The sequence below is a fragment of the Cydia strobilella genome, chromosome Z (genome assembly GCF_947568885.1).
Source record: "Cydia strobilella chromosome Z, ilCydStro3.1, whole genome shotgun sequence".
Classification (NCBI taxonomy): Eukaryota; Metazoa; Arthropoda; class Insecta; order Lepidoptera; family Tortricidae; genus Cydia; species Cydia strobilella.
In genome coordinates this window covers 48,407,409-48,429,683 of record NC_086068.1, presented here as the reverse complement: position 1 = coordinate 48,429,683, position 22,275 = coordinate 48,407,409, and the positions used below count along the sequence as shown (strand labels likewise).

Sequence of the window (22,275 nt, the reverse complement as noted above, 5' to 3'; positions counted from 1 at the left end):
ATAAAATGTCAACTAAAATTTATGTAAGAAAATCGAGTGGCAGCAACAAAAAAATAATTCTCAAAGATGGTATACCTCATCACTTTCCAGCCCCTGCTGTAACAAGAAATGGTATTACAAATTCAATACGCACCCACCTTTGGGTTTCACCACCGAGCTTAACACGTAACATGAAACATCACTCAGATCTCTGCGTCCAAATCAAATAAAATGGCGTATTTATGTAATGGACGACTACTTGTAATAAAAGTCCACTACTACCTACACACAAATTATACAATGTTGCATACAAATAAAGTAAACACTGCTGTTTAATGAAAAACTAGTGAAAAAAGTTACATACATAGTTGAGAATTCATATATTATTATTTAATTGCCATCAATAATCAGTGGTATGAAGTGAAAAACTGATATCGATTGATTTATAATCACTTTCGTTTTTAGATTGTAGTTGATTTTGCAAGGTGGTTGCAGAATATGCATTCACTACGGATACCTACGTGATTATCATAACATCCAGAGTTCCGTTTGTCCGAAAACGCTTATTAGGGTGCAGTAGGCTCAGAGAACGAAGTTTTTGAAAATACGTAGCGCTTTTTTAGATCACAATACGGTTGCCAAAAATTTAATTAGCAATCTTGAGGCCTTTCTCTAGGGACTTCAGCGATTCGAATCCTGTTTTTGACTTTCGCTCGATAAAAAAAAACACGACCATAGGTCTAAAATGTACTTTAAACTATAAAGCCCGCTCCAGACTACGCGGCGCGAAGCCGCGAACGCGAGTGTGGAGTCGATTTCGCAGTTTAGCGAACTAGACTCCAGACTCGCGTTCGCGGCTTCGGGCCGTGATTCGTGCATGAGTGTGGAGGGCCTTTATAATGAATTTTGTATGAAAACTAAAACTGAAAATTCTTCCTAAAAATTAGCAACAATATGCTTAAATTCAGCGATTTCTTTTTTATTTTTAAAATAAAAATTAAAATTCAAAAACATGATATCCGCGGTCCCGAGCACACACATCCATCTCGGTCACGCTTACGCTTAGTGAGAGGGAGAGAAGAACACGAACCTACTGGGCCTTCATTTAGATTAAAATGATTGCAACAAAATTAAAATTCCGATTGAAACATTTAGAAATGCAATAGGTAATCGCCACCTTCTTGACCTAGTTTAAGTTTGTGGCCTTGCGACCCATTTCACCGTCCGGCGCGTGAATCGCGAGCGTCGCGCTGCGTTGCCCTTCCAATCTTGTTGCTACTCGTATGGCTGCAGTTTTTAAGCAGGAGTATTCAATATAATTTAAAACTTGTTTACGTAACTACGACCTCCATCGTGTACCTAGGCGTCAATATTTCGGACAAATGACAGTCTGGTGAGTTGCTGTCATCTAATTCTAATGTGTGTGTTCTGTGTGTGATATGAAGTTAATATCTTAATGGGTGGAAGGATGGGAATGTAGCTCACTTCATCGGTGTCCGTGCCAAAGAGCAGCAGGTCGAAGGGGATGGCGGCCACCAGGTCGATGAGGAACCAGCCGCGCAGGTAGTGCATGGCGATCTTGGCCGGGTCCGACTCCACCTCGTCGGCCACGTTCACATACGTCGTGCGAAAGTTTATCAAAATGTCGATTATGAAGGTCACGTCCACTGTAAGCATATTAATACTCATTTAAATAGAAGCCAATCAACTTTATGGTGTACTAATTAAATGAAAATAATCATATCATACCGATCATATCAATAATGACAATAGGATCCTCGCCAAAGCCCCGCGAGCGCTTATCGAAGTCAGGCTCATTAAGTTGAAACGCGGCCACGTATGGAGTGAATATTGCAGTGTAGATGACCAATATTAGGATCAACCAATCCCAAGCGGCCTGAAATAAAAAATTATAATAAAGTCACATAGATTTCAAAAATATCGACTAGTAGATAGATACAACCGTTCTATAAGGTTTACCAAAGTTCTATGAATGCGTGTTAATTGGCTTTGCTATTAAAATAAAATAAAACCGGCCAAGTGCGAGTCGGACTTGCGCACCGAGAGTTCCGTACTTTTTAGTATTTGTTGTTATAGCGGCGACAGAAATACATCATCTGTGAAAATTTTAACTGTCTAGCTATCACGGTTCATGAGATACAGCCAGGGGCCCGTTTCTCAAAAGCTTGTAACTTGTAATACAAGCGGATGTCACTTTTTGACAGCTTTTGTTAGAAAGGGACTTCCACTTGTATTACAAGCTACAAGCTTTTAAGAAACGGGCCCCCGGTGACAGACAGACGGTCAGTCGGACCGACGGACAGACGGACAGAGGAGTCTTAGTAATAGGGTCCCGTTTTGACCCTTTGGGTACGGAACCCTAAAAACTGTCAAAATCCTCGAAAGAAATCGACTAAATCGAGGAAGTTAAACCTTGCAACCTTTACCTTATAAGGAGAATGGTGAAGGATGGTACAGGGGGGAGAAGGCTGAGTAGTTCCCTTGTGGCCGGCCGCCGTACCCAGTGACAGTACCTGCGAACAATATCATCGCTACTTCATCAAGTATTATTTACTCGTATGACCGTGTTCTTGTACACGCTCATTGATCTACGACTAGGATATATGCTCTTGCAGCTGAAACATTATTTATATATCAAAATTCTGTTAATGTATTTTATATAAATATGAAAAATAAATCTGTAACACATTCCTCTAATCAAAACACTACAGGGTACGCCAATTTTTACAGCATGCTCGTCTTAGAATGTTTACTGAGATTTTATTATTGTATACTAAATAATGGTTAGGTAGCGAGGAGCGAAACTTAGAAATTTAAATACAATTTCTGAGACTAATGAAATTCATAAACATTAATGAAACCCTAAAGATTATTAAAATATAACGTTAAAAAACGCGGATCTGATACCTAGGCTAATTCATAAAGGTTTTGACTCATATAATATATACAAAACTTTATAAACAATGTACACGTTTTATTGTATAATAATAAATATGATCGTAACTTTATTGCAACTATTGTTTACTTTAAAATTACGCTGTAGGATTGTGAACCATTACACTTTACAAAATGGAGTGACAATCAGTGTAACATTAGTCAAGCACTTACCTAGAGTACTTAGAGTAGTTTCAAATGTATGAATTCTCTTTATTAGAGCATATTTATGTTAAAACATTTAGTTACGTTCAACTTATACCATTCAGAACTGAGAATACTTTTTAGTAAACCGCGTAGATTTGACTGCCATCTATCTATTTATCATTTATCGATCTAGTACAACATTTTGGACAAAGTTTCGTCCGCTAGATTCACGTGAATTTTTCATTAAAATTAAAATGAAAGACCCAGCTATTGGGTTACGCTAGATTGAAGACTTATAAAAAAGAAAATATATGTATGTATAATCGAAACTTTAAAGATTCTCAGAGGAAAAATTAGAAGCTTACCAGTATATAGCGCGAATCAATCGAGTTACCTTTTATGCCTAATGTAGTAAGTGAATAGTGGTGAACAAAATATAGTATAAGTACAAACTAAAATAAAATGCCATTTTCATAGTATATATACAGTGTGGAAAGATAAGTCGGGCCCTGGAGGGAAACTACCTTAAATCCTTAAGCTGGCTTATTTTACTTAAAGGAGACATTCCTTTATTTTTAAAAAGAAACAAAACTGTATTCAAAGATTTCCTAAAACTCGCTTGCCTCGCCCGGGACTTAAATCCTTAAGCTGGCCAGCTTAAGGATTTAAGGTAGTTTCCCTCCAGGGCCCAACTCATCTTTCCACACTGTATATGTTGTAGCTAATCACAGCTAAATTGTAACTAACCCTCTATGACGCTGGTTGGGCTTAAGATCAGCCAAGCCCGCTGTGGCCCGATAATGGCATATACGAGTATCTCGGTACCTAACAAAACATATCAAGTATAAACGTATAATAGAAAACAGTTACCTATCGTATATGTTTCTTTAAGTACTGTTTGGCACGCTAAATAAATATATACCCCACAAATAGCTATTACCTTTCACCTTATTTTAACGCAGCTGGAGCATTCCATGAAAAAGGCAACATTTTCATCTAGTTTTTTTAACAAAATCCATTATTTGAGCAATGTCTAATTGTAGCTCACAGATTATTGGCGTAATTATGAGTACGAGTCGCTTACGTAACGTTTACTTTAATGCCGAATTTCTTTGTCAACTTACGTATGAATTATTAGTAAAAGAAGGTTATAAAGTTTTTTAAGAACACAAGCGGCGTTAAGATAATACTAATAATAGGTACAGGATAAAAAGACAAGCTAAAAGAGTACCAGGCTTGGAAAGTAAAAAAAAAAACCGGCCAAGTGCGAGTCGGACTCGCGTTCCAAGGTACATTACACAATTTAGACAATGCATTTTTAGGGTTCCGTACCCAAAGGGTAAAAACGGGACCTTATTACTAAGACTCCGCTGTCCGTCTGTCCGTCTGTCTGTCACCAGCCGGGCTAGCACATGATTGGCGCGAGAGTATCTCGCCGCGATATAGACTATCCGTCCCTCTTTAATTCATACAGTTAGTAAAAGACAGGTAGTCTATCTCGCGGCGAGATACTGTCGCGCCAATCATGTGCTCGGCCTACTGGCTGTATCTCATGAACAATAATAGCTAATAGCTAGACAGTTGAAATTTTTACAAATGATGTATTTCTGTTGCCGCAATAACAACAAATACTAAACAGTACCCGGAACCCTCGGTGCGCGAGTCCGACTTGCACTTGCCCGGTTTTTATGTTTAACGTGAGTGAAATGTCTTTAAAAATACGTAGGGGTCGTATCAGAAACTAAGTAATTAAGTCCGACTCACGCTTGACTGCACCTTTTTAATAGGTTTTCCTGTCATAAAGAAATATTTTGTGTATTTTTTTCAAAGTTTTAGATGCCGTAGTTTCGGAGATAAAGGGGGGAATGGTAATTTTTTGCCTATTTTATTGAATAACTTCTAAACTGTTCATCATAAAATTATATTTAAAAAAAATTGAGATGCTCACAATTAGCTCTTTCATTTGACATGTAACACGATATATTTTGAAATACTTTATTTTTTAATTTTCTCATTTACACCCCAAACGTGGCCCCCATGTTTAAAATTCATTTGTTTACGTTACATGTCCATCTTTGGGTCACAAACTTACATAAGTATACCAAATTTCGACTTAATTGGTCCAGTAGTTTCGGAGAAAATAGGCTGTGACAAACGGACAGACAGGGTTCCGTTTTTTAATGTCGATTACGTAACGATGGAATGCTCCAGCCGTGGTGATATTCCTACAATATAGCTGCCCCTGATAGTTTACCCCAGGTAACTTGTCGCCTATGCTACTTAGGTACACTTGACTAACATAAAACGAAAACCTTTTCAACTACAACTAGTATAAATTAAGAGGTATGTAGATATTGCTATTTTCCAATATATTTACCTTCATCTCATGCCATAAGTATTGAATGATTCGTTTATCAACTTTAATGATATTTTATAGTACCTATGTTAGACGTCTGTTTAAATTTTAAATAACGATTATGGTATCATTAGGTAAGCAAAGAGATTTCTATTACCTCCTTGCCGATAGTGGGTAGCCCGTTGAGACCATTACAGGGCGGTTCAAGACGTACGACGCTCTTGCGAGAGCCGCGGAAACCGGTGTCGCGCACACGGACTGAGGAGCGCCAAGCGGAGGGCAGCTGGTCGTCGCGGGAGCCGCGCGCGGATGCGGTGCGCCGCGAGGTGGTGAGCGCGGCGCCCGCGCCGGCGCCCGCGCCCGGCGGCGTCACGATCAGCGGCACATCGGGGGGCCCGCGCTCTTCCATACCGCTGCCGCGCCAACGCTCTCACCGGAACCCCCCGTGCTCGGACGCCTCCAGGTGCTCACATTCCAGCACCGCCCTCTCGAATGCCGTGGCCGACTCCAGTAAAGCGATTGCCGAGTTTTGCATAGATGCGTAACTCGTCTCTCCGAATACTCACAAATTAAGTGTTCTTTAGTTTCTTGAGGATATTAAATCTCGAATGCTTAATGATCAGAACAGTGGTGAAACTGAACTGTTTTTATACGTTTTAAAGTTTTTTGGTTCTGACAACAGTGAAATGAATGTTTACAATGGTATGGTTTTGTGATTAGATATATGTATAAACTTTTCTAAAATAATATTGTCTTCGGTTACCGCGATAGTTACTCATGAAATAAAACTATGAAAACGGATTATATCGCGTATATTGAATTTATAATACATCCCGACGTTTCGAACTCTTTACAGCGTTCGTGGTCAACGGGTGACTGAGGAAAAATTACAAATTGCAAAAATACCCACATACTAAAATAATGAACAATCATAGACTACAAACTTTAAGGCTGGTTGTACATGCAAAATCGGTTCATAAGGCTAGTTATACACTATAATTATTTTTCAAGTAAAGATATATATATATACGCGATAAAAATAAACTATGCCGGCTCCAACCCTACACCACGGACCCGAGAAGATTTAATTCAAGATAAGATTTGATGTCAAGCACCGTCGACCTAGGTCTGCTGTCTGTGAGCATGTCATGGATAAAGCCAATCACTCAATCAAGTTTGATAAGCCTCTGGTTCTTGCCAAGGAGAAGCGTTACATACCCAGAATGCTGCGCGAGGCCATTGAGATTAAGAAATATCCAAACTTTAATAGGGAAGATGGCTTTTCTCTACCACCAGCTTGGGATCCTGTAGTCCACCTGATAAAGGAGCAAGCGAGACATAGACTGTGAGACCGTAGTGTTGGATGATGCTGGACATTCTGATGTTTTGAAAAGATGTGTCCCGCCGAGTTTGTTGCCGGTCCCATATTGGGATACCCTCCTACAATTTAGGAGGGAATTAAATCTTCTCGGGTCCGTGGTGTAGGGTTGGAGCCGGCATAGTTTATTTTTATCGCGTATATATATATATATCTTTACTTGAAAAATAATTATAGTGTATAACTAGCCTTATGAACCGATTTTGCATGTACAACCAGCCTTAAAGTTTGTAGTCTATGATTGTTCATTATTTTAGTATGTGGGTATTTTTGCAATTTGTAATTTTTCCTCAGTCACCCGTTGACCACGAACGCTGTAAAGAGTTCGAAACGTCGGGATGTATTATAAATTCAATATACGCGATATAATCCGTTTTCATAGTTTTTTTTTTTTTCTAAAATAGTTATTTACGATACAAGTGCGGAAAAGAGGAAATTCGAAACGAGTGGCGATAAATTAAAACACGACCGAAGGGTGTGTTTTAAATCGACACGAGTTGCGAATTACCTATTCGCACGTGTATCGTACAACGTTTTACAGTACATATGGCCCTTTAAACTTTCGACATATGCACGAAAAGTGCTCTTTTACGCACTAGTGCGAGAAAGTAGCACCATATGCACTGTAAAATAAATTGATTAGTAAATGAATAAACCTAATCTGACTGTCCCGAGGAAATTAATAAGTTAGAATTAGGTAACTCTGCCGCACCAATCAAAACTTTGAACAAAATTTGGAGAATTAGTATTGGCTCAAATATTTCATCGAAGGTCATAAAGGAGGCGAGTTTGCCCTGTCGTAGAGAGCCTCGATAAGAATAAAGGAGCTATTTAGTAAGTCTCTCCTTACAACCGGCTATATACCGGAAAACAACGTAAAGCTCCTTTGTTTGCGGACGTTTGTCCGGTTTAACTATCTACATATGTATACGTATTATTTCAAAAGACTATATTATAAACTCACGAGCAATGAGATGTAACTCTGTATAAAGATTTGTTGTTTACTATTCGAAGTGATATATATGACATACACGTTTTATGATGTAACTAGAAATACGATAAAATAATTAACATAATAACTAAATCTGCGCCAGCGGCTAATCTTAAACTGATTTATATAAAAGCGACCGATTTTCGTTGATGTAACTAGTGTATACGAGCAAATAACATATACTAATCTGTGTATACGAGTAATTTATATCTGGGTGACATGGCAACTCAAAAAAATGAATTTTCTCGATAGGAACCACTGGTTTTATGAGTATATCAAGGCACACTACACATCATCACACACACAATATATATAGATTGTTTGTATTTTAAAGCATCTATAAATAAATAAATATTATAAGACATTCTTACACAGATTGACTAAGTCCCACAGTAAGCTCAAGAAGGCTTGTGTTATGGGTACTCAGACAACGATATACAGGGAGTCGCAAAACTATGGGACATGAAGGGAAAGTACCTTAAATATCGTAGATAGGATATTTTGCTGAAAGACGACTTTATGTTATTTTTACAAGTTAGCAATACTGCATTCAACGATTTTCTAAAAATTACTTGCTTCGTCTGGGAAACGAACCGACTTAAATCTGAAAAAAAGTATCACCCGTATTTTTATGATGCCAATCGAAAGAATGGACAAAAAATATTTATTCTTCTTCAGTAACATAGTATCTTAAAAGAAAGGAATAACGTAAAATTTTTGATTCAAATTTCAACAATAATTATTTATTGCCGACGACGACGTTCGAAAAAATCATTCCATAGATAGCATTGATTATTCGCAAATAAGTACCCACTTAAACGACTTCCTGGCATAGTTTTCGTTATTATAAGTACACGTGCAGATAAAATGATAAAACTTAGTATTTGAGCGTTTAATTAATTAATTTACAAAAAATACTCAATTGACTTCGGCAGTTTCAAGTTTTCAAGTATGTTACGTTATTCCTTTCTTTTAAGATACTATGTTACTTAAGAAGAATTATTATTTTTTGTCCATTCTTTCGATTGGCATCATAAAAATACGGGTGGTTTTTTTCACATTTAAGTCGGTTTGATTCCCAGACGAAGCAAGTAATTTTGAGAAAATCTTTGAATGCAGTTATGCTCTTCTTTCAGCAAAATATCCTATCTACGATATTTAAGGTACTTTTCCTTCATGTGATCATGTCCCATAGTCTTGGGACGCCCTGTATATAATATACAAATACATAAATACATAACCCCTTATTCATAAACGTCTACTAAAGTTGACAAGCCGCTAATAATCGTTTGTCCCTTTCCATCATACCAATACGTCGGAAAGGGACAAACGAGTATTAGCGGCTTTTCAACTTTAGTAGACGTTAGAAAACACCCAAAACTCAGGAACAAATATCTGTGTTCATCACACAAATAAATGCCCTTACCGGGATTTGAACCCAGGACCATCGGCTTCACAGGCAGGGTCACTACCCACTAGGCCAGACCGGTCGTCAAGTATGTACATATATTTCTAAGCTATATAACGTAACAGCTGATTTTGAGAACTGATAATATTTTGTTTTGTTATGGACGGTTCTCTTCTTTCTGAGTCAGCGTCCAAGCTTTACATCCGTACATCAAAACTGGCCTAATTACAATCTTGTAGACTCGAATTTATATATATATATATATATATAAATGATATATCCGATCCATATCGTATCTGTAGCTAATATTTGACGATCTTAAAGTTCGAATCAGGCCGTAAGGCAGGTTAAGGTCTACAATAATTTGTGTCACAATTAATGCGTTGTATTTTTAGGGTTCCGTAGCCAATGGGTAAAAACGGGACCCTATTACTAAGACTCCGCTGTCCGTCTGTCCGTCCGTCTGTCCGTCGGTCTGTCTGTCACCAGGCTGTATCTCATGAACCGTGATAGCTAGACAGTTGAAAATTTCACAGATGATGTATTTCTGTTGCCGCTATAACAACAAATACTAAAAACAGAATAATATAAGTATTTAAATGGGGCTCTCATACAACAAACGTGATTTTTTTTGCTGTTTTTTCCGTAATGGTACGGAACCCTTCGTGCGCGAGTCTGACTCGCACTTGGCCGGTTTTTTAGATATGTCACGATAATATATATATAGTAAATAGGTATGTTCAGTTATAAACCTGGTTGGCAAGCTGCCAGCACCCAGTCGTGGCTTATACAGCAAGATACAAATCGATTAATACTACGCTGAGAGGCTGCAGATCTTTGCTGCTCACTTCGCGGTTTGACTTGCAGTCGTCATCTCTCACAATATCTACTAACCGACTTAAAGGACTTGTAATGAAAATATTCACTTGAAGGCGACGACGCATATACAGTTACGGTACGTACCACACGCACATATTCGCTACGAAGTGCTACGCCGTAGTATTTGACTTTGAAAACAAGTTAAATCGTTTTTTTTGTTATCTTAAACCAAAAACATCACTTTTTAACATTGTGAACTTTCGAAATGTTGCCCTTTTCGAGAATTGATTAATTATGTACTTATAGAACTAGGTAGGTATTGCTTTTACCTTTATATTAACTGGATTTAGCGGATTAAAGTAATGTTACAAATTTTTTTTTGCTTCATAAAGTTATAATTTTATTTATTTTCCTGTTACTGTATGAAGGAAAAGATGTATACTCAAATGAATGGCAGATCAATGTCTATTACGGTTAACAAAGTCACGGGGAGAGCTATTGTACAATAAAAACTCTTCCCCCCCCCCTCCTTGTCAAAGTCAAACTTGGTCACATTTGGCAAACCCCTCCCCCCCCCTGGTGTGACGACACATTTTTATTTTATAGTAATTTAGATTTCAACGAATTCGGTAATTCGAATCAGTTATTTTAATAAATTAATGAAAAGAAATTTTTGACATAAGAAATACATATTACCTAGTAACTTTTTAACACAAAATCGATTACGAAAGAAAATTACGCGAATAAAAACGATTTAAACCTTGCAACCACGCTCCCGCTTCGACTCTTGACACTGACTTCAACCTAGCCAAATTCACCCCCGTGGCTGCACCCACGGAATACCCACCCACTTAGGAAATGAATTTTCAAAAACGGTGATATCAGTTTTCGTCTGTTGTTGAGTTATCAAGAACGTTAACCCTTAAATGCATAGTGATGGATGCAGCCTACACAACAAAAACATCTAATTTTATACTTTATTAGATAAAATCTATTTGTTCCTATATATTATTTCAATATTTTTATTTATAAAAATTACATTCGCATTAAGACAAAATGTCCGAAAATTTGAAAAAATCCAGGATTTGATGATTTTTAGTAGGTATGTGATTTTGGATGTTTCATTCGGGGTTTGTAATTATTTTATATTTAAAAACTTTATCATAGGTGTATCACAAAAGTGTACCTTGATGGCAGTAAGATTTTTCATATATCTCTCACTGAAAATTATATATTTACGTACATATGATTTAGCCTATGCAACTTCTAACAATGATCTTTCATAAAAAAATCGATGTTATAATTTTTCTAATATTTTTCTCATAATGAGCAAACAATTATGCTAAAATTACTTTTCTTGTATTTTAAAAATATGCCATTATACAAAGATTCATGTCCCGCACTCACAAAAATGTTTCATCTCCATACAAACTTTCAACCCCTTTTTCACCTCATTGGGGGATGAATTTTCAAAAACACTAAAATGAGTCTTCATCTTTTTTAATACCTTTTAAGAAGTTTTAAGTTTCTACCTTAAAATAAAATTTGAATCTCATAGTCTTCCATCCCTTTTTTAAGGGTTTTAGGGGTTGAATTTTCAATAACGTTAAATAATTTTTTTGTAATTATTATTATTTATTTAAATTATTTACACGGCATCACAGCATAGGCCAATACACCGAATAATTAAACTAGTTACAGGTATACAAATTACAAATACAAAATATATATAAAGTAAAATACAAATAGTCAAGTCAAATGCAAGTGCTGGAAAGCCTATAATCCTTCATCTCACAAAACCTCAGGCACTCCTGGCACACATTCGCCCATCTCCACGCAAACAAGTCGCACTCTGGTGCTGATGTCAGGAGTGCATTGAGCAGCGATAACGCGCGGAGGAGTGGCGAGTTTCTGTGCGATACTGTGCGCGCTGCCGGCACAGACAATAGTGGACGCGTCCGCGGCCTCAAGCAGACTCGAGGAATATCCGGGACGTACAACCTCAAGACTCCAGCTACCAGTTCCGGGCAGTCCGAGTCACCGCGCAATATGCGACAAGCCGTAGTCAGCAAGATGTTGTTGCGCCTTACCTCTAGAGAATTATATCCAAGGCAGCCTAGTAAGAATTTTGTTGGGTACAAAAAGGGGTAGTACCCATATCTTTTTTTGTACAGAAATCTCAAAAAGGCCTTTTGGATTTTCTCTAGAAGTAAGGCGTACGAGGACTCGTACGGGTTCCAAATAATAGATGAAGCCTCAAGCTTGCTCCTCACTAAGGCGTTGAAAACCATCGCAATGGCCCCAGTGTCTCGGAAATCCTTGACATTGCGGATCACGAACCCAAGTTTTTGAAAACAACCTTTAGCGAGTGTCCGCATATGCTCATGAAAAGTAAGGCGCTCATCAAAAACCACTCCAAGATCTTTGACAGAGAAAACTCTATCAATAGTCTCGGTCCCCAGTGTGTACTGGGCAAGAAGAGGGGTAGAGGAACGACTGAATGTACATACACAACACTTCGCTGTGTTAAAAAGAAGCTTGTTTGCAATACTCCAGTTGACCACCGAAGCAATATCGTCTTGCAAAGAGGCACAGTCTACGCTACTCTTAACCTCATAAATAAGTTTCAAGTCGTCGGCATATAGCAAACATTTTGCATACTTGACGACCGATTCCAAGTCGTTAATCATTATCCCAAATAAGAAGGGACCCAGTATCGAGCCCTGACTTACGCCAGATCTGGTATGGTAATGTTATATTATGCCTTTCTAAGAAGTTTAAAAGTATGTGTAATGGATTCAAACTTTCAACCCTTTATGAATGTTTAAAAACGCTGAAATTGTTTTTCTTGTATTCTAATAATATGCACTTTAGATGAATTTTAAAAAACGCTGAAATTTTCTTGTTTTTTTAATAATTTACCTTTTTACAAATTTTTAAATTCCTAGCTTAAAATAAAACATGCATCCCATACAAACTTTCATCCCCTTTTTATCCTCCTTTGTTGAATTTCTCAAAATCGCTTGTTATTTATCTCTTGTACACTTTATAAATTCAACCTGGTGTGCAATTTTCAACTTTCTCTCGTTTGTATAATTTCGGCTGTCAGCCGAATGATGATGATGAATCAGTCAGTCAGTCAGGACACACGTATTCATATATAGATTATTATCGATTAGATTTTGCAATATAAATTTTGTGTGTGTGTGTGTGTGTGTGTGTGTGTGTGTGTGTGTGTGTGTGTGTGTAATTCATTTTAAGTTTTGTTGTACTTACTAACACTATATACACTATATGGATCAAAATGATTCGAAATAAATAATTGAATTGTAACTAAGTTATCTTTTAATGTATACGTACGTTTTTAATGACTATTTTGCTGGCGAATTTATTGAAAAATATTCTAACAGAGGCTGACAAAAATCTCCCATATTTTTAACCGACTTCAAGATTTCAAAGGAGGGGGTTCTCAATTCGGTTGTTTTTTTTTAAATGTGTGTTACTCCATAACTCCGTCATATCTGGACCGATTTTGAAAATTCTTTTTTTTATTGTATTTATATACATACAAATTAGTCCCGTTTTTGTCAAAAAGCAGTTCTGATGATGGGATCCATGAGGAATCGAGGGAACTCCTCAAATGTTAAAGGCATACATATAGTGATTTTAGTATTTTCATCAATGAATCAAGCACTTTTATTTAAAAAAGTGACATTTGATGAAGTGGAACTGCTGATGATGATCAGAACGGAACTCTTCAATGACGCATAGTTCACGTTTGGCGATTTGTTCTCTTCGTTATGTTTGTTAAGCAAGTTAGGTTTTCAAGAAACATTTTTGTCAAGCTCGAGTTCTGATGATGGGATCCATGAGGAATCGAGGGAACTCCTCAAATGTGAAAGGCATACATTTAGTGATTTTTGTATTTGATCAACAAATCCAGCATTTCCATTTTAAAAAGTGACATTCGATGAAGTGGAACTGCTGCTGATGATCAGAATGGAACTCTTTAATAACGCATAGTTTACGTTTGGCGATTTGTCTTCTTCTTTATGATTGTTAATTAACTTAAGTTTTTAGGACATATTTTTGTCAAGCTCGAGTTCTGATAATGAGACCCACGAGGAACCGAGGGAACTCCTCAAATGTGAAAGGCATACATATAGTGATTTTTGCATTTTCAACAACAAATCCAGCATTTACATTTAAAAAAGTGACATTTGATGAAGTGGAACTGCTGATGATGATCAGAATGGAACTCTTCAATGACACATAGTTCACGTTTGGCGATTTGTTCTCTTCCTTATGGACCCAGACCCAAACTTGGACCCAGACTCGGAGCCGGACCCGGGTCTGGACATGGACCCCAACTCGGACTCGGACCCGGACCGAACTCTGACCCAAACTTGGACCCGGACAGCCGGACACGGACCCGGACTCGGATCCGGACCCAGACCCGGACCCGGAAATGCTACTAGAAAAGTGGGTTAGGTGGGTGGGTGGGTTTTGAACTGCGATTCTCACAGAACAGAACTGCTATCAGAAAAGTAGGTTAGGTTAGGTTAGATCGCAGTTCTAACAAATATATATATATATATATATATAACTGCGATTCTCACAGAACAGAACTGCTATCAGAAAAGTAGGTTAGGTTAGGTTAGTCCTGTGACCCTTACAAAGACGAAATGCTACTAGAAAAGTGGGTGGTTTTACCTCCCTTTCTACATAATTAGGCAAAAGATGCTTTTTCATTTCATTGTCTGGAATCTAAGAGTGCACCATCAACAATAAGTGAACTTTCAGCGGCATCCCCCATTGAAGTCGGTTTTTTTTCTTAAAAATTATTAATAATTTCAGTTACTGTAACAGTGGAAGCCGCTTACGTCTCCTACATTCTAGATACATTTAAGGTTATGTAGGTAGATTGTGTATAATAATTATAAGTTATATAAATATTTATTTGCGTTCCTAATGATTTCAGACTTTTAGATTTAGTATTTTCCAAATTATTTACCCACTCTCCCTACATATAATTATTTTATTAAAATTCTAGCGATTATTTTAAAAGACATTTTGTATCGATACATTACTTAGAGGAAACTTTGTTTAATCAAGAATTAATTAATTAACTTCTGTAGAATGTGACTGGTTAATCATTAAAAACACATTCATATATGAATGAGCTATCTTTAATGAGAAAGTCTGGGAAACCAATTTTGTCAGAAGACAAACAGTTTAACGGGTGTGTAATGATCGCTATAACAATAAATGATCTATTTTCATTCGATATAACAACATATGGTATATTAAATTGAAAAGTGGAAAAATTACTGCCTTGGGTGAAATTTGAACTCACGGCCTCTGGATAGATACTCCAGCGCTCTGCCAACTGAGTCACCAAGACCTCATCCATAGTCAGCTTTTCTTCCCACTTTATGGGCCTTGGGTGAGTACAAGTCTCACCCAAGGCAGTCATTTTACACTTTTAAATTTATTCTAAGCTTAATAGCATCGTTCGCAGACGTTTCAGCTTGTTAAAAATTAATTTATAGGCTATAATTTTAAAAGATATATTTATTATACGGTAATATAATCAACAATGTGTATACCAACAAGAGGAATAATTTTATATGGCATAATTAAGTGTAGATATAATAGTACATTATGATACAGTGTGCTACGTTGGTCATCACACACGAGGCGATATTACGCAATAAAAAAGCCGATTAATGACCAATGCACACGCGTTAATACGACGTTTTTCAACACACTTGCGAGGAAAAAACAAAACTTATAAATTTTTTGTCAAAACAGTAAAAGAACAATTCTCAAAATGGTGGCTTACAGTTTTAACGTCGAATAATTGCACCAAAGCGTGCTGGGTTTGTAGGCACTTATTCGCCAGTTCATTGAAGTAAGTTACCAACACGTTTTTCAAAAAAGACTGGGCGTTTTTGCTGATTCTCCATTGTAAATGCCGCCAACTATTTTTCACCCGATTTTGATGGTAAAAGGCTAATTCTAGGCTCTTGCCTCTATTACTATTACTGGGAGCGTCAATTTTGTGTGTTCTTCACTTTAAATGCTTGAAAATGAGGCCAAGCAATAAGAAGGTATAGAGGGAAATGCTAGGAACACAATTTTTGACTTCGTAGCTTTGGACTAGTTAAGAGATGAACATATCAAAAGTCCCCGACCGTAACCCTGGTGCTGGGGGAGGGGGAGGGGGGAGAGACCTTCAAGTATCATTTTTCATAAAATCTATATTATATCCTGTCTCGGGACGGGACTTAAAACATCTATTTACCAAATTTCAACTAAATCGGTTCAGCGGTTAAAGCGTGAAGAGAAGTTATTTGTTTAAAGTTTATATGTTTTTACTTACGTCAATGTTGATAACATAAATGAATTCAGTACCCCCGATTTATACGAAAACGATACCAAACCCGGCCTAACAGCTTCACTGATGTAGATAACCAAGATAAAAATGAGAGCCCTAAATAGATATCGAAAAACTTGACTTAATTAAATTTGTAAGAAATTAAATCTCTTTTCAATTTGTATAAGTGGCCAAGTCGCTCAGACGCATAGTTTCCGAGATATAATCGAAAAACCGAAAATGGAACCTTCAAACCATTACGGCCGGGGACTTTTGATATATTTACCTCCTAACTAGTCCAAACAAAGCTACGAAGTCAAAAATTGTGTTCCAAGCATTTCTCTCTACAACTTTATTTGGGCATTCATTTCCTGGCCTAAATGACATTTTCGTCAATATATAAAGTAAAAACATGCATAACTATTCCAATTTTATGACAAATACGGAAAATGGCTGGGGCGGTATTTTTCGTTTACGCTTTACGCACGATTCCTATGCGCGCGCAAGGCAAAGGCGCGAACGAAATCGACAAACAGCCAATTAAAAAATGTAAAAAAGCTATTATTTTCGTATTTATAACCGATGGATGGAGATGAAATCGATAAAATCTTATGTTTATTCATTAATGTAATTTACGAGATAATTTAATCTATAAATTATGTTTAGTGAGATAATACCTCTTTGAACTAACATTTGAAACCTAATAGTTGGTTTAAAAAAAATGTATCACGACCAAATTAAGAAGGCTCCATTTCCATGCATATTATTAGCAATCAGTTACCTTCTTAACTCAGTCTTCGACAGAAAAAGCACGCGTGTTTAATATCTAGGATTATGAGCCAAAAATTGGTGGAACAAAAACGTCGTTTTGAGCAAGTGTGTTGAAAAAGTTATTAATGACATAATTTCTAGCGGTATAATATATGTGATGTTACATATCTACTCGTACATTAAATATTTCGTCTATAAACTTGAATCACCCACAATTTGTAAATCACAGAAAAATGTTCCTTTGTTATTTATAGTAGTGTGTGAAATTATGAAATTTATGGGGAGAGCTTACTATATCATAATATCTATGTATATATCTCATACTAATATAGGTTTTTAACATAGCAAATACGACTTGGTGACACATCGACGAAGCTCCGCTACGCGGAGCTTCTTTTTTCTGCTCTGAGAGATAAAAGGTAACTAACGAACCTAACCTAACCCAACCTAAAATAGCGGTTGTATAGGTACATGCTCTTCTTTGTTATGCGAGCCCCTCGAACCGCCGTCCTCTTTAGACATGGGGATACATGTCTATTTTTTAATCTATACCATACTTGATACGACACTCGATATCAAATCTGATAAAATATGTCATTACCTACTGTCATTAGTATTTCAATTTATTTATTTTTCAATACGTATATGTATTATAAATTTCAGTATGTATATGTTTTATAAATTATATCCCTTGAACGTTATTTCGACCGATAATATATCCATAGTTGTTATATACAGTGAACCGCACCCCTAGTTAACATCACGAAGAGTCGATTCATCGTACGGTATCGTACCGATGTTACTTCTTAGAAGCATTGTTCGAATCGGGCCGTCAATCAGAGCCGGTTTTAGCCCAGATTGGTCGTGGAGATAATTTCAATCATATGTACCGTAAAATGGGGTGAGTAGGAGCAAAACTGACAGTCAAACCTCGATAACATGTTATTTTTACATATGCAAACTGAATGGTGTGTATAATAAGTGTTCCGGACGTTTGTATTTTAGTTTTTATTTTATTTTGGGTAGTTCCATTTCATAGCTTTGACGATAAACAGGAAAACCCACCTCATCCCGTAGTCCCTCGTAATTGGGGTGAGATGGGTTTTCATACAAAGGTGATTTTGGAAGATTGTTGGATCTTTTTTTTATTAGTATTACTATAGCTCCATTTTAAATTGGAATACATTATTTTTGTAGCAGTAGCCTTAAAAACCCATCTCACCCCTCTTTCAATCCTTCTCTCCCCATTCATAACCCAACTCTCCCCGCGAACCCTACTCACCTCATTTTACGGTCCCTATAATAGATATTACTCAAAATGCTATTAAGATTCAGAGTTTTAGAAAACTTGGTTTTACGTTTCTTTGCAACAACATACGATAAATAGTTTAGTTATCATTCGAAGTACCAATAAGGGCAGTACGCGATAATTCTGTAAACATTGCTAGATAAAGTTTCAGGGTTAATATCGTTGAGTGGATTTACAAGCAGCAGCTGAAGTACGAGTAGTTATGCTTTAGGGCGGTCAAAACGATTATGAACATAAGTAAGTACTTAGGTATGAAGAGCATGTGTACCTACATAATTTTGAACTCCTCGTTCGTTCAGCTGAATCTGCTGACTGTAGCTCGCTCCTATAACTTCAATTTTATAAAGTTATGAGACTTATGAGATAAAGATTTTGGCAACATGAATTATGGAGTATGAAGAATGCTACTATAGGTATGTAAAGATGTTGGCAACATGTATTGTATGGTGGGAGTAGGGGTGTGATGTATGATTGCGTAATGTCAGGCCGGGCCGGCGTCCGCACGCCGCCAGTCGGTCTGCCAGCTCGGCGCCCCGCGACGTCGGCGTCGTCGGCGACGCTGCGACGCCCGGGGAGGGGGAGGACACATACCTACCCGTTGAACACTTGCCAGCTCTACTTAAAAAAGACGTATTAACTTGTACATTTCTTGCATCCATTTCGATATAAAGCCCTGAATGACCGAATTGCTTATGTTTCGAAATTGAATGTTACACATGTGACACATGTGTGTTCTAAACGGACTAATTCTTTAACGGATGCAAATTTTAATACAACTTAGCAGAGCTATGATGTGTTCTGTGGGCTGAGTAACTCCTAAGTATAGAAAAAACCTACACGTGCATCCAAATAATTACTTAAGACCACCCCCTAAGCAACAAGCTGCATGATAACGTGCCTAGGTATAGCATATAGTTATCTATAGGTAACTACCTAATATTAAATACGTATATAAAATTTGAATAAAAATGAGTAGGCAAAATAAATGTATAATAATATTAAGTAAGTGCAGAGTTGTGGCAAATGAATGTTTGGTTTCTATAATGCACACTATGTAATATGGATACATTAGAATAAACATACTTATACAAAATACAGTATTTTTATAAATGACGAGAAATGCAGTCAACAGCTAATTACAAGGCCTATAAAATGTAAATAGATTTTATTTTCTATGGCGTAAGGACAAAGTATGACTAGATAGTGCAATAATTTCTCACGGTTTAAAAATCCTACATAACATAGACAAAGAAAACCATACCATGGTAGTCATAACTCCAAGCATGGATCGCGTTTTTCACAATTAAAGCAAATCAAAATAAAGGTTATACAAAGGGAAAAATAATCGCTTAAGCGCGCAAATAAAGAAACGACAACGACACTCTCTTGAGCTTTAACGCACTGAACACAGCCTGAGCTTCCACTGAGTCAACTAAGCACGGGACGACGCACTGGTTTATTTTTTAGATTCGGGCACACATCTCAATGTGTGTAAATAAAGCATTAAACGCCTATCGCAGTGAAACAAAAACCGCAAAGCTCGTCTGCAAAACGATAATAACAGTTTTACTTTTCAATGCGGTCGATCGATTAAGCGCTTGACTATTTTAAGGTATGTTTTCACTTTAGAATTCGTAATGTATAATAAATTGTATAAATGCGTGGTAGTTAGGGTGAAAGATCGCGTCCGAGTTCTCTGAAGGCGCCCGGCCCAGGAACGATTTTTGATAACAATTGGATGGCAGTGTAAGAAACGGCGGAGTCCGGCAGCGTGGTCACCGGACGTAAACTGGAGGGAGGACTGTGGAGCTGGCGCAAGAGGTCGCTTCCGCGGCGCGGACGGGGGCGCGACGGGCGCCGACCGCCGCCGGGCCCGCCCGAACGAGCGCGCCACGGCGCAAACTCGCGCTTCACGCATTCGCACTCGCACTACAACCGATATTTTGGACAGTAGGTACATGTAGCTAATGTTGCCATGTCAAACTGACTAGGTAATATTTATCATCCGTACATTATATTAAATGGATTGCATAGTGCTTAAATTTGTTGTTTCTATTTGTGTAATTTACACTAGATTCTTGCTAAAACTGCAGTAGAAACACGATAAGATTGAACAACAATTTCACATTAATAAAATAATCTTTAATACTTATAAAATTACATGTTAGGTAATTTTACTTAAGGAACTCAAGCTAGCTTATAAAATGTGATTGTTTAAAAAAGGCTTATTACAACAGGAACTTTCATTGCGCATATAATAACATAATTTGGCCGTGCATTAATATTTTAGAGCCTAAAAATTTATATTAGCTCTAAATCTAAGCATCATATTATTAAAAAAACTGGCATCAAATTGGGATCTTAAAATGATAGTTTGGCGACTAAAAAATAAATTGGCATCTATTATTGTAAAGCGTATGATTTTTAATATTTGTTGCCATATAGTTGTTTACACCTAAGTAATCATATTGAGCACATCGTTTTAGGTAGTATTTAAATTGCGGAAGTCGCTAAATTTAATGAGTATTGGTTTATTATTGTCCTATATTTTTTTTTTTACAAAAATGACGTTTGATTACGTCTTTTTCTTACTGTATCAATTAAAGCAGGAAGGATAGTGTAACTCATGCGCGAGATACTATTTAAGTTTTCTTAATATTTTTGTTGTAGGTGTAGACTATTTCTATAAAAAAACTTAATTATATTTTTTTAATGTCATAAATGTAAACAATATTATAGTCTTTTAATTATATATATATATATTCTCAATTTTGGGAACAAATCAAATTATTTTATTAAATATTTTGATTTGTTTTTTTAAGTAGTCACACTACTATATATAAATTATAAACTGTCATAGATGTTATATAATAAAGAAAAAGTGACGAAGCCCTCCAGTGGTGAAGGCCGGATTCGAACCGGCGTCTTTAGCTATCGCGGCTAACGCCATGAACCCCTAGGCCACCCCACCACCGTACCCGTCTGAATTTCTCGACTATATGCCATCTTAATAAGACTTGGCGTCTTTGACCAACTCTAAGGGCAAGCAGTAACGCTTGCACCTCCTATACGAATTCCTTACAGACTTACGATATCGTCACTTTTTCTTTATTATATGACATCTATTACAGTTTGTAATTATATAAATATTATTAAGTCTTTCTGTAGAAATAATAAAAGATTGGTGCTGTTTTTTTTTATTCCTACACCTACAAAATAATAATATGTAATAAGAAAACTTAAATAGACAGTATCTCGCGCATGATTTACACTATCCTTGCCGCTTTAATTGATACAGTAATAAAAAGACGTAATCAAACGTCATTTTTGTAAAAAAGTATAGGTACCTACATATTTATGAACTCGACTGTACCTAATAGTCTACGTATCTCACGCGCTTGGAACTTTCTTGGCGCACTAGTAGTATAGTATAGCCTACTAAAATTATAAAACTGATGTTTGTACACACTTTAACATTCCGTTATTAACCACGTATAAACGTTATCTTAACCACGACATAATCAAACACCTTCAGTTTTCTACCCATAGGTCAAAGTTTATACGCCCACAATAACTTTTTGAGGATCCTTTTTTATATTAAAATAACAGCTCAAGTAATGATGGTCGAAATACAAATTTTAAGTGTGCATTTATCTTAATTTGCTATCTAAATATTTTAAAAGAACTTCATTTTTTAATTAATATATAGTCGTTTTCTTGTTAAAATGTGCTTCACAAATAGTCTTCAATATTCTAATTCAGTTGCCAAATAAATAATTGGTA

The 22,275-nt window shown here is 36.7% G+C and overlaps 1 protein-coding gene and 1 non-coding gene across 3 annotated transcripts in view; both read right to left on the bottom strand.

Moving 5' to 3' along the window:
* The window catches only part of LOC134754622 (potassium voltage-gated channel unc-103), a 50,781-nt gene extending 30,308 nt beyond the window's left edge, over positions 1–20,473 (bottom strand). Inside the window, exons 1-5 of one of the 2 annotated variants that reach the window (XM_063690953.1) lie at positions 19,754–20,473; positions 5,595–6,109; positions 2,427–2,513; positions 1,729–1,876; positions 1,465–1,646 (exon numbers count right to left, since the gene is read on the bottom strand). In XM_063690953.1, coding sequence (XP_063547023.1) covers positions 1,465–1,646; positions 1,729–1,876; positions 2,427–2,513; positions 5,595–5,846 — 669 coding nt within the window. In that variant the 5' untranslated portion in view covers positions 5,847–6,109; positions 19,754–20,473. The remainder of the gene's footprint in view (positions 1–1,464; positions 1,647–1,728; positions 1,877–2,426; positions 2,514–5,594; positions 6,110–19,753) is intronic. The other variant, XM_063690954.1, reaches the window with a different exon arrangement.
* Positions 20,474–21,390: 917 nt separating this feature from the next.
* Trnas-cga (transfer RNA serine (anticodon CGA)) lies at positions 21,391–21,463 on the bottom strand. The gene has a single exon. It is a non-coding gene; the product is annotated as a tRNA-Ser (tRNA).
* Between the last annotated feature and the right edge of the window lie 812 nt (positions 21,464–22,275).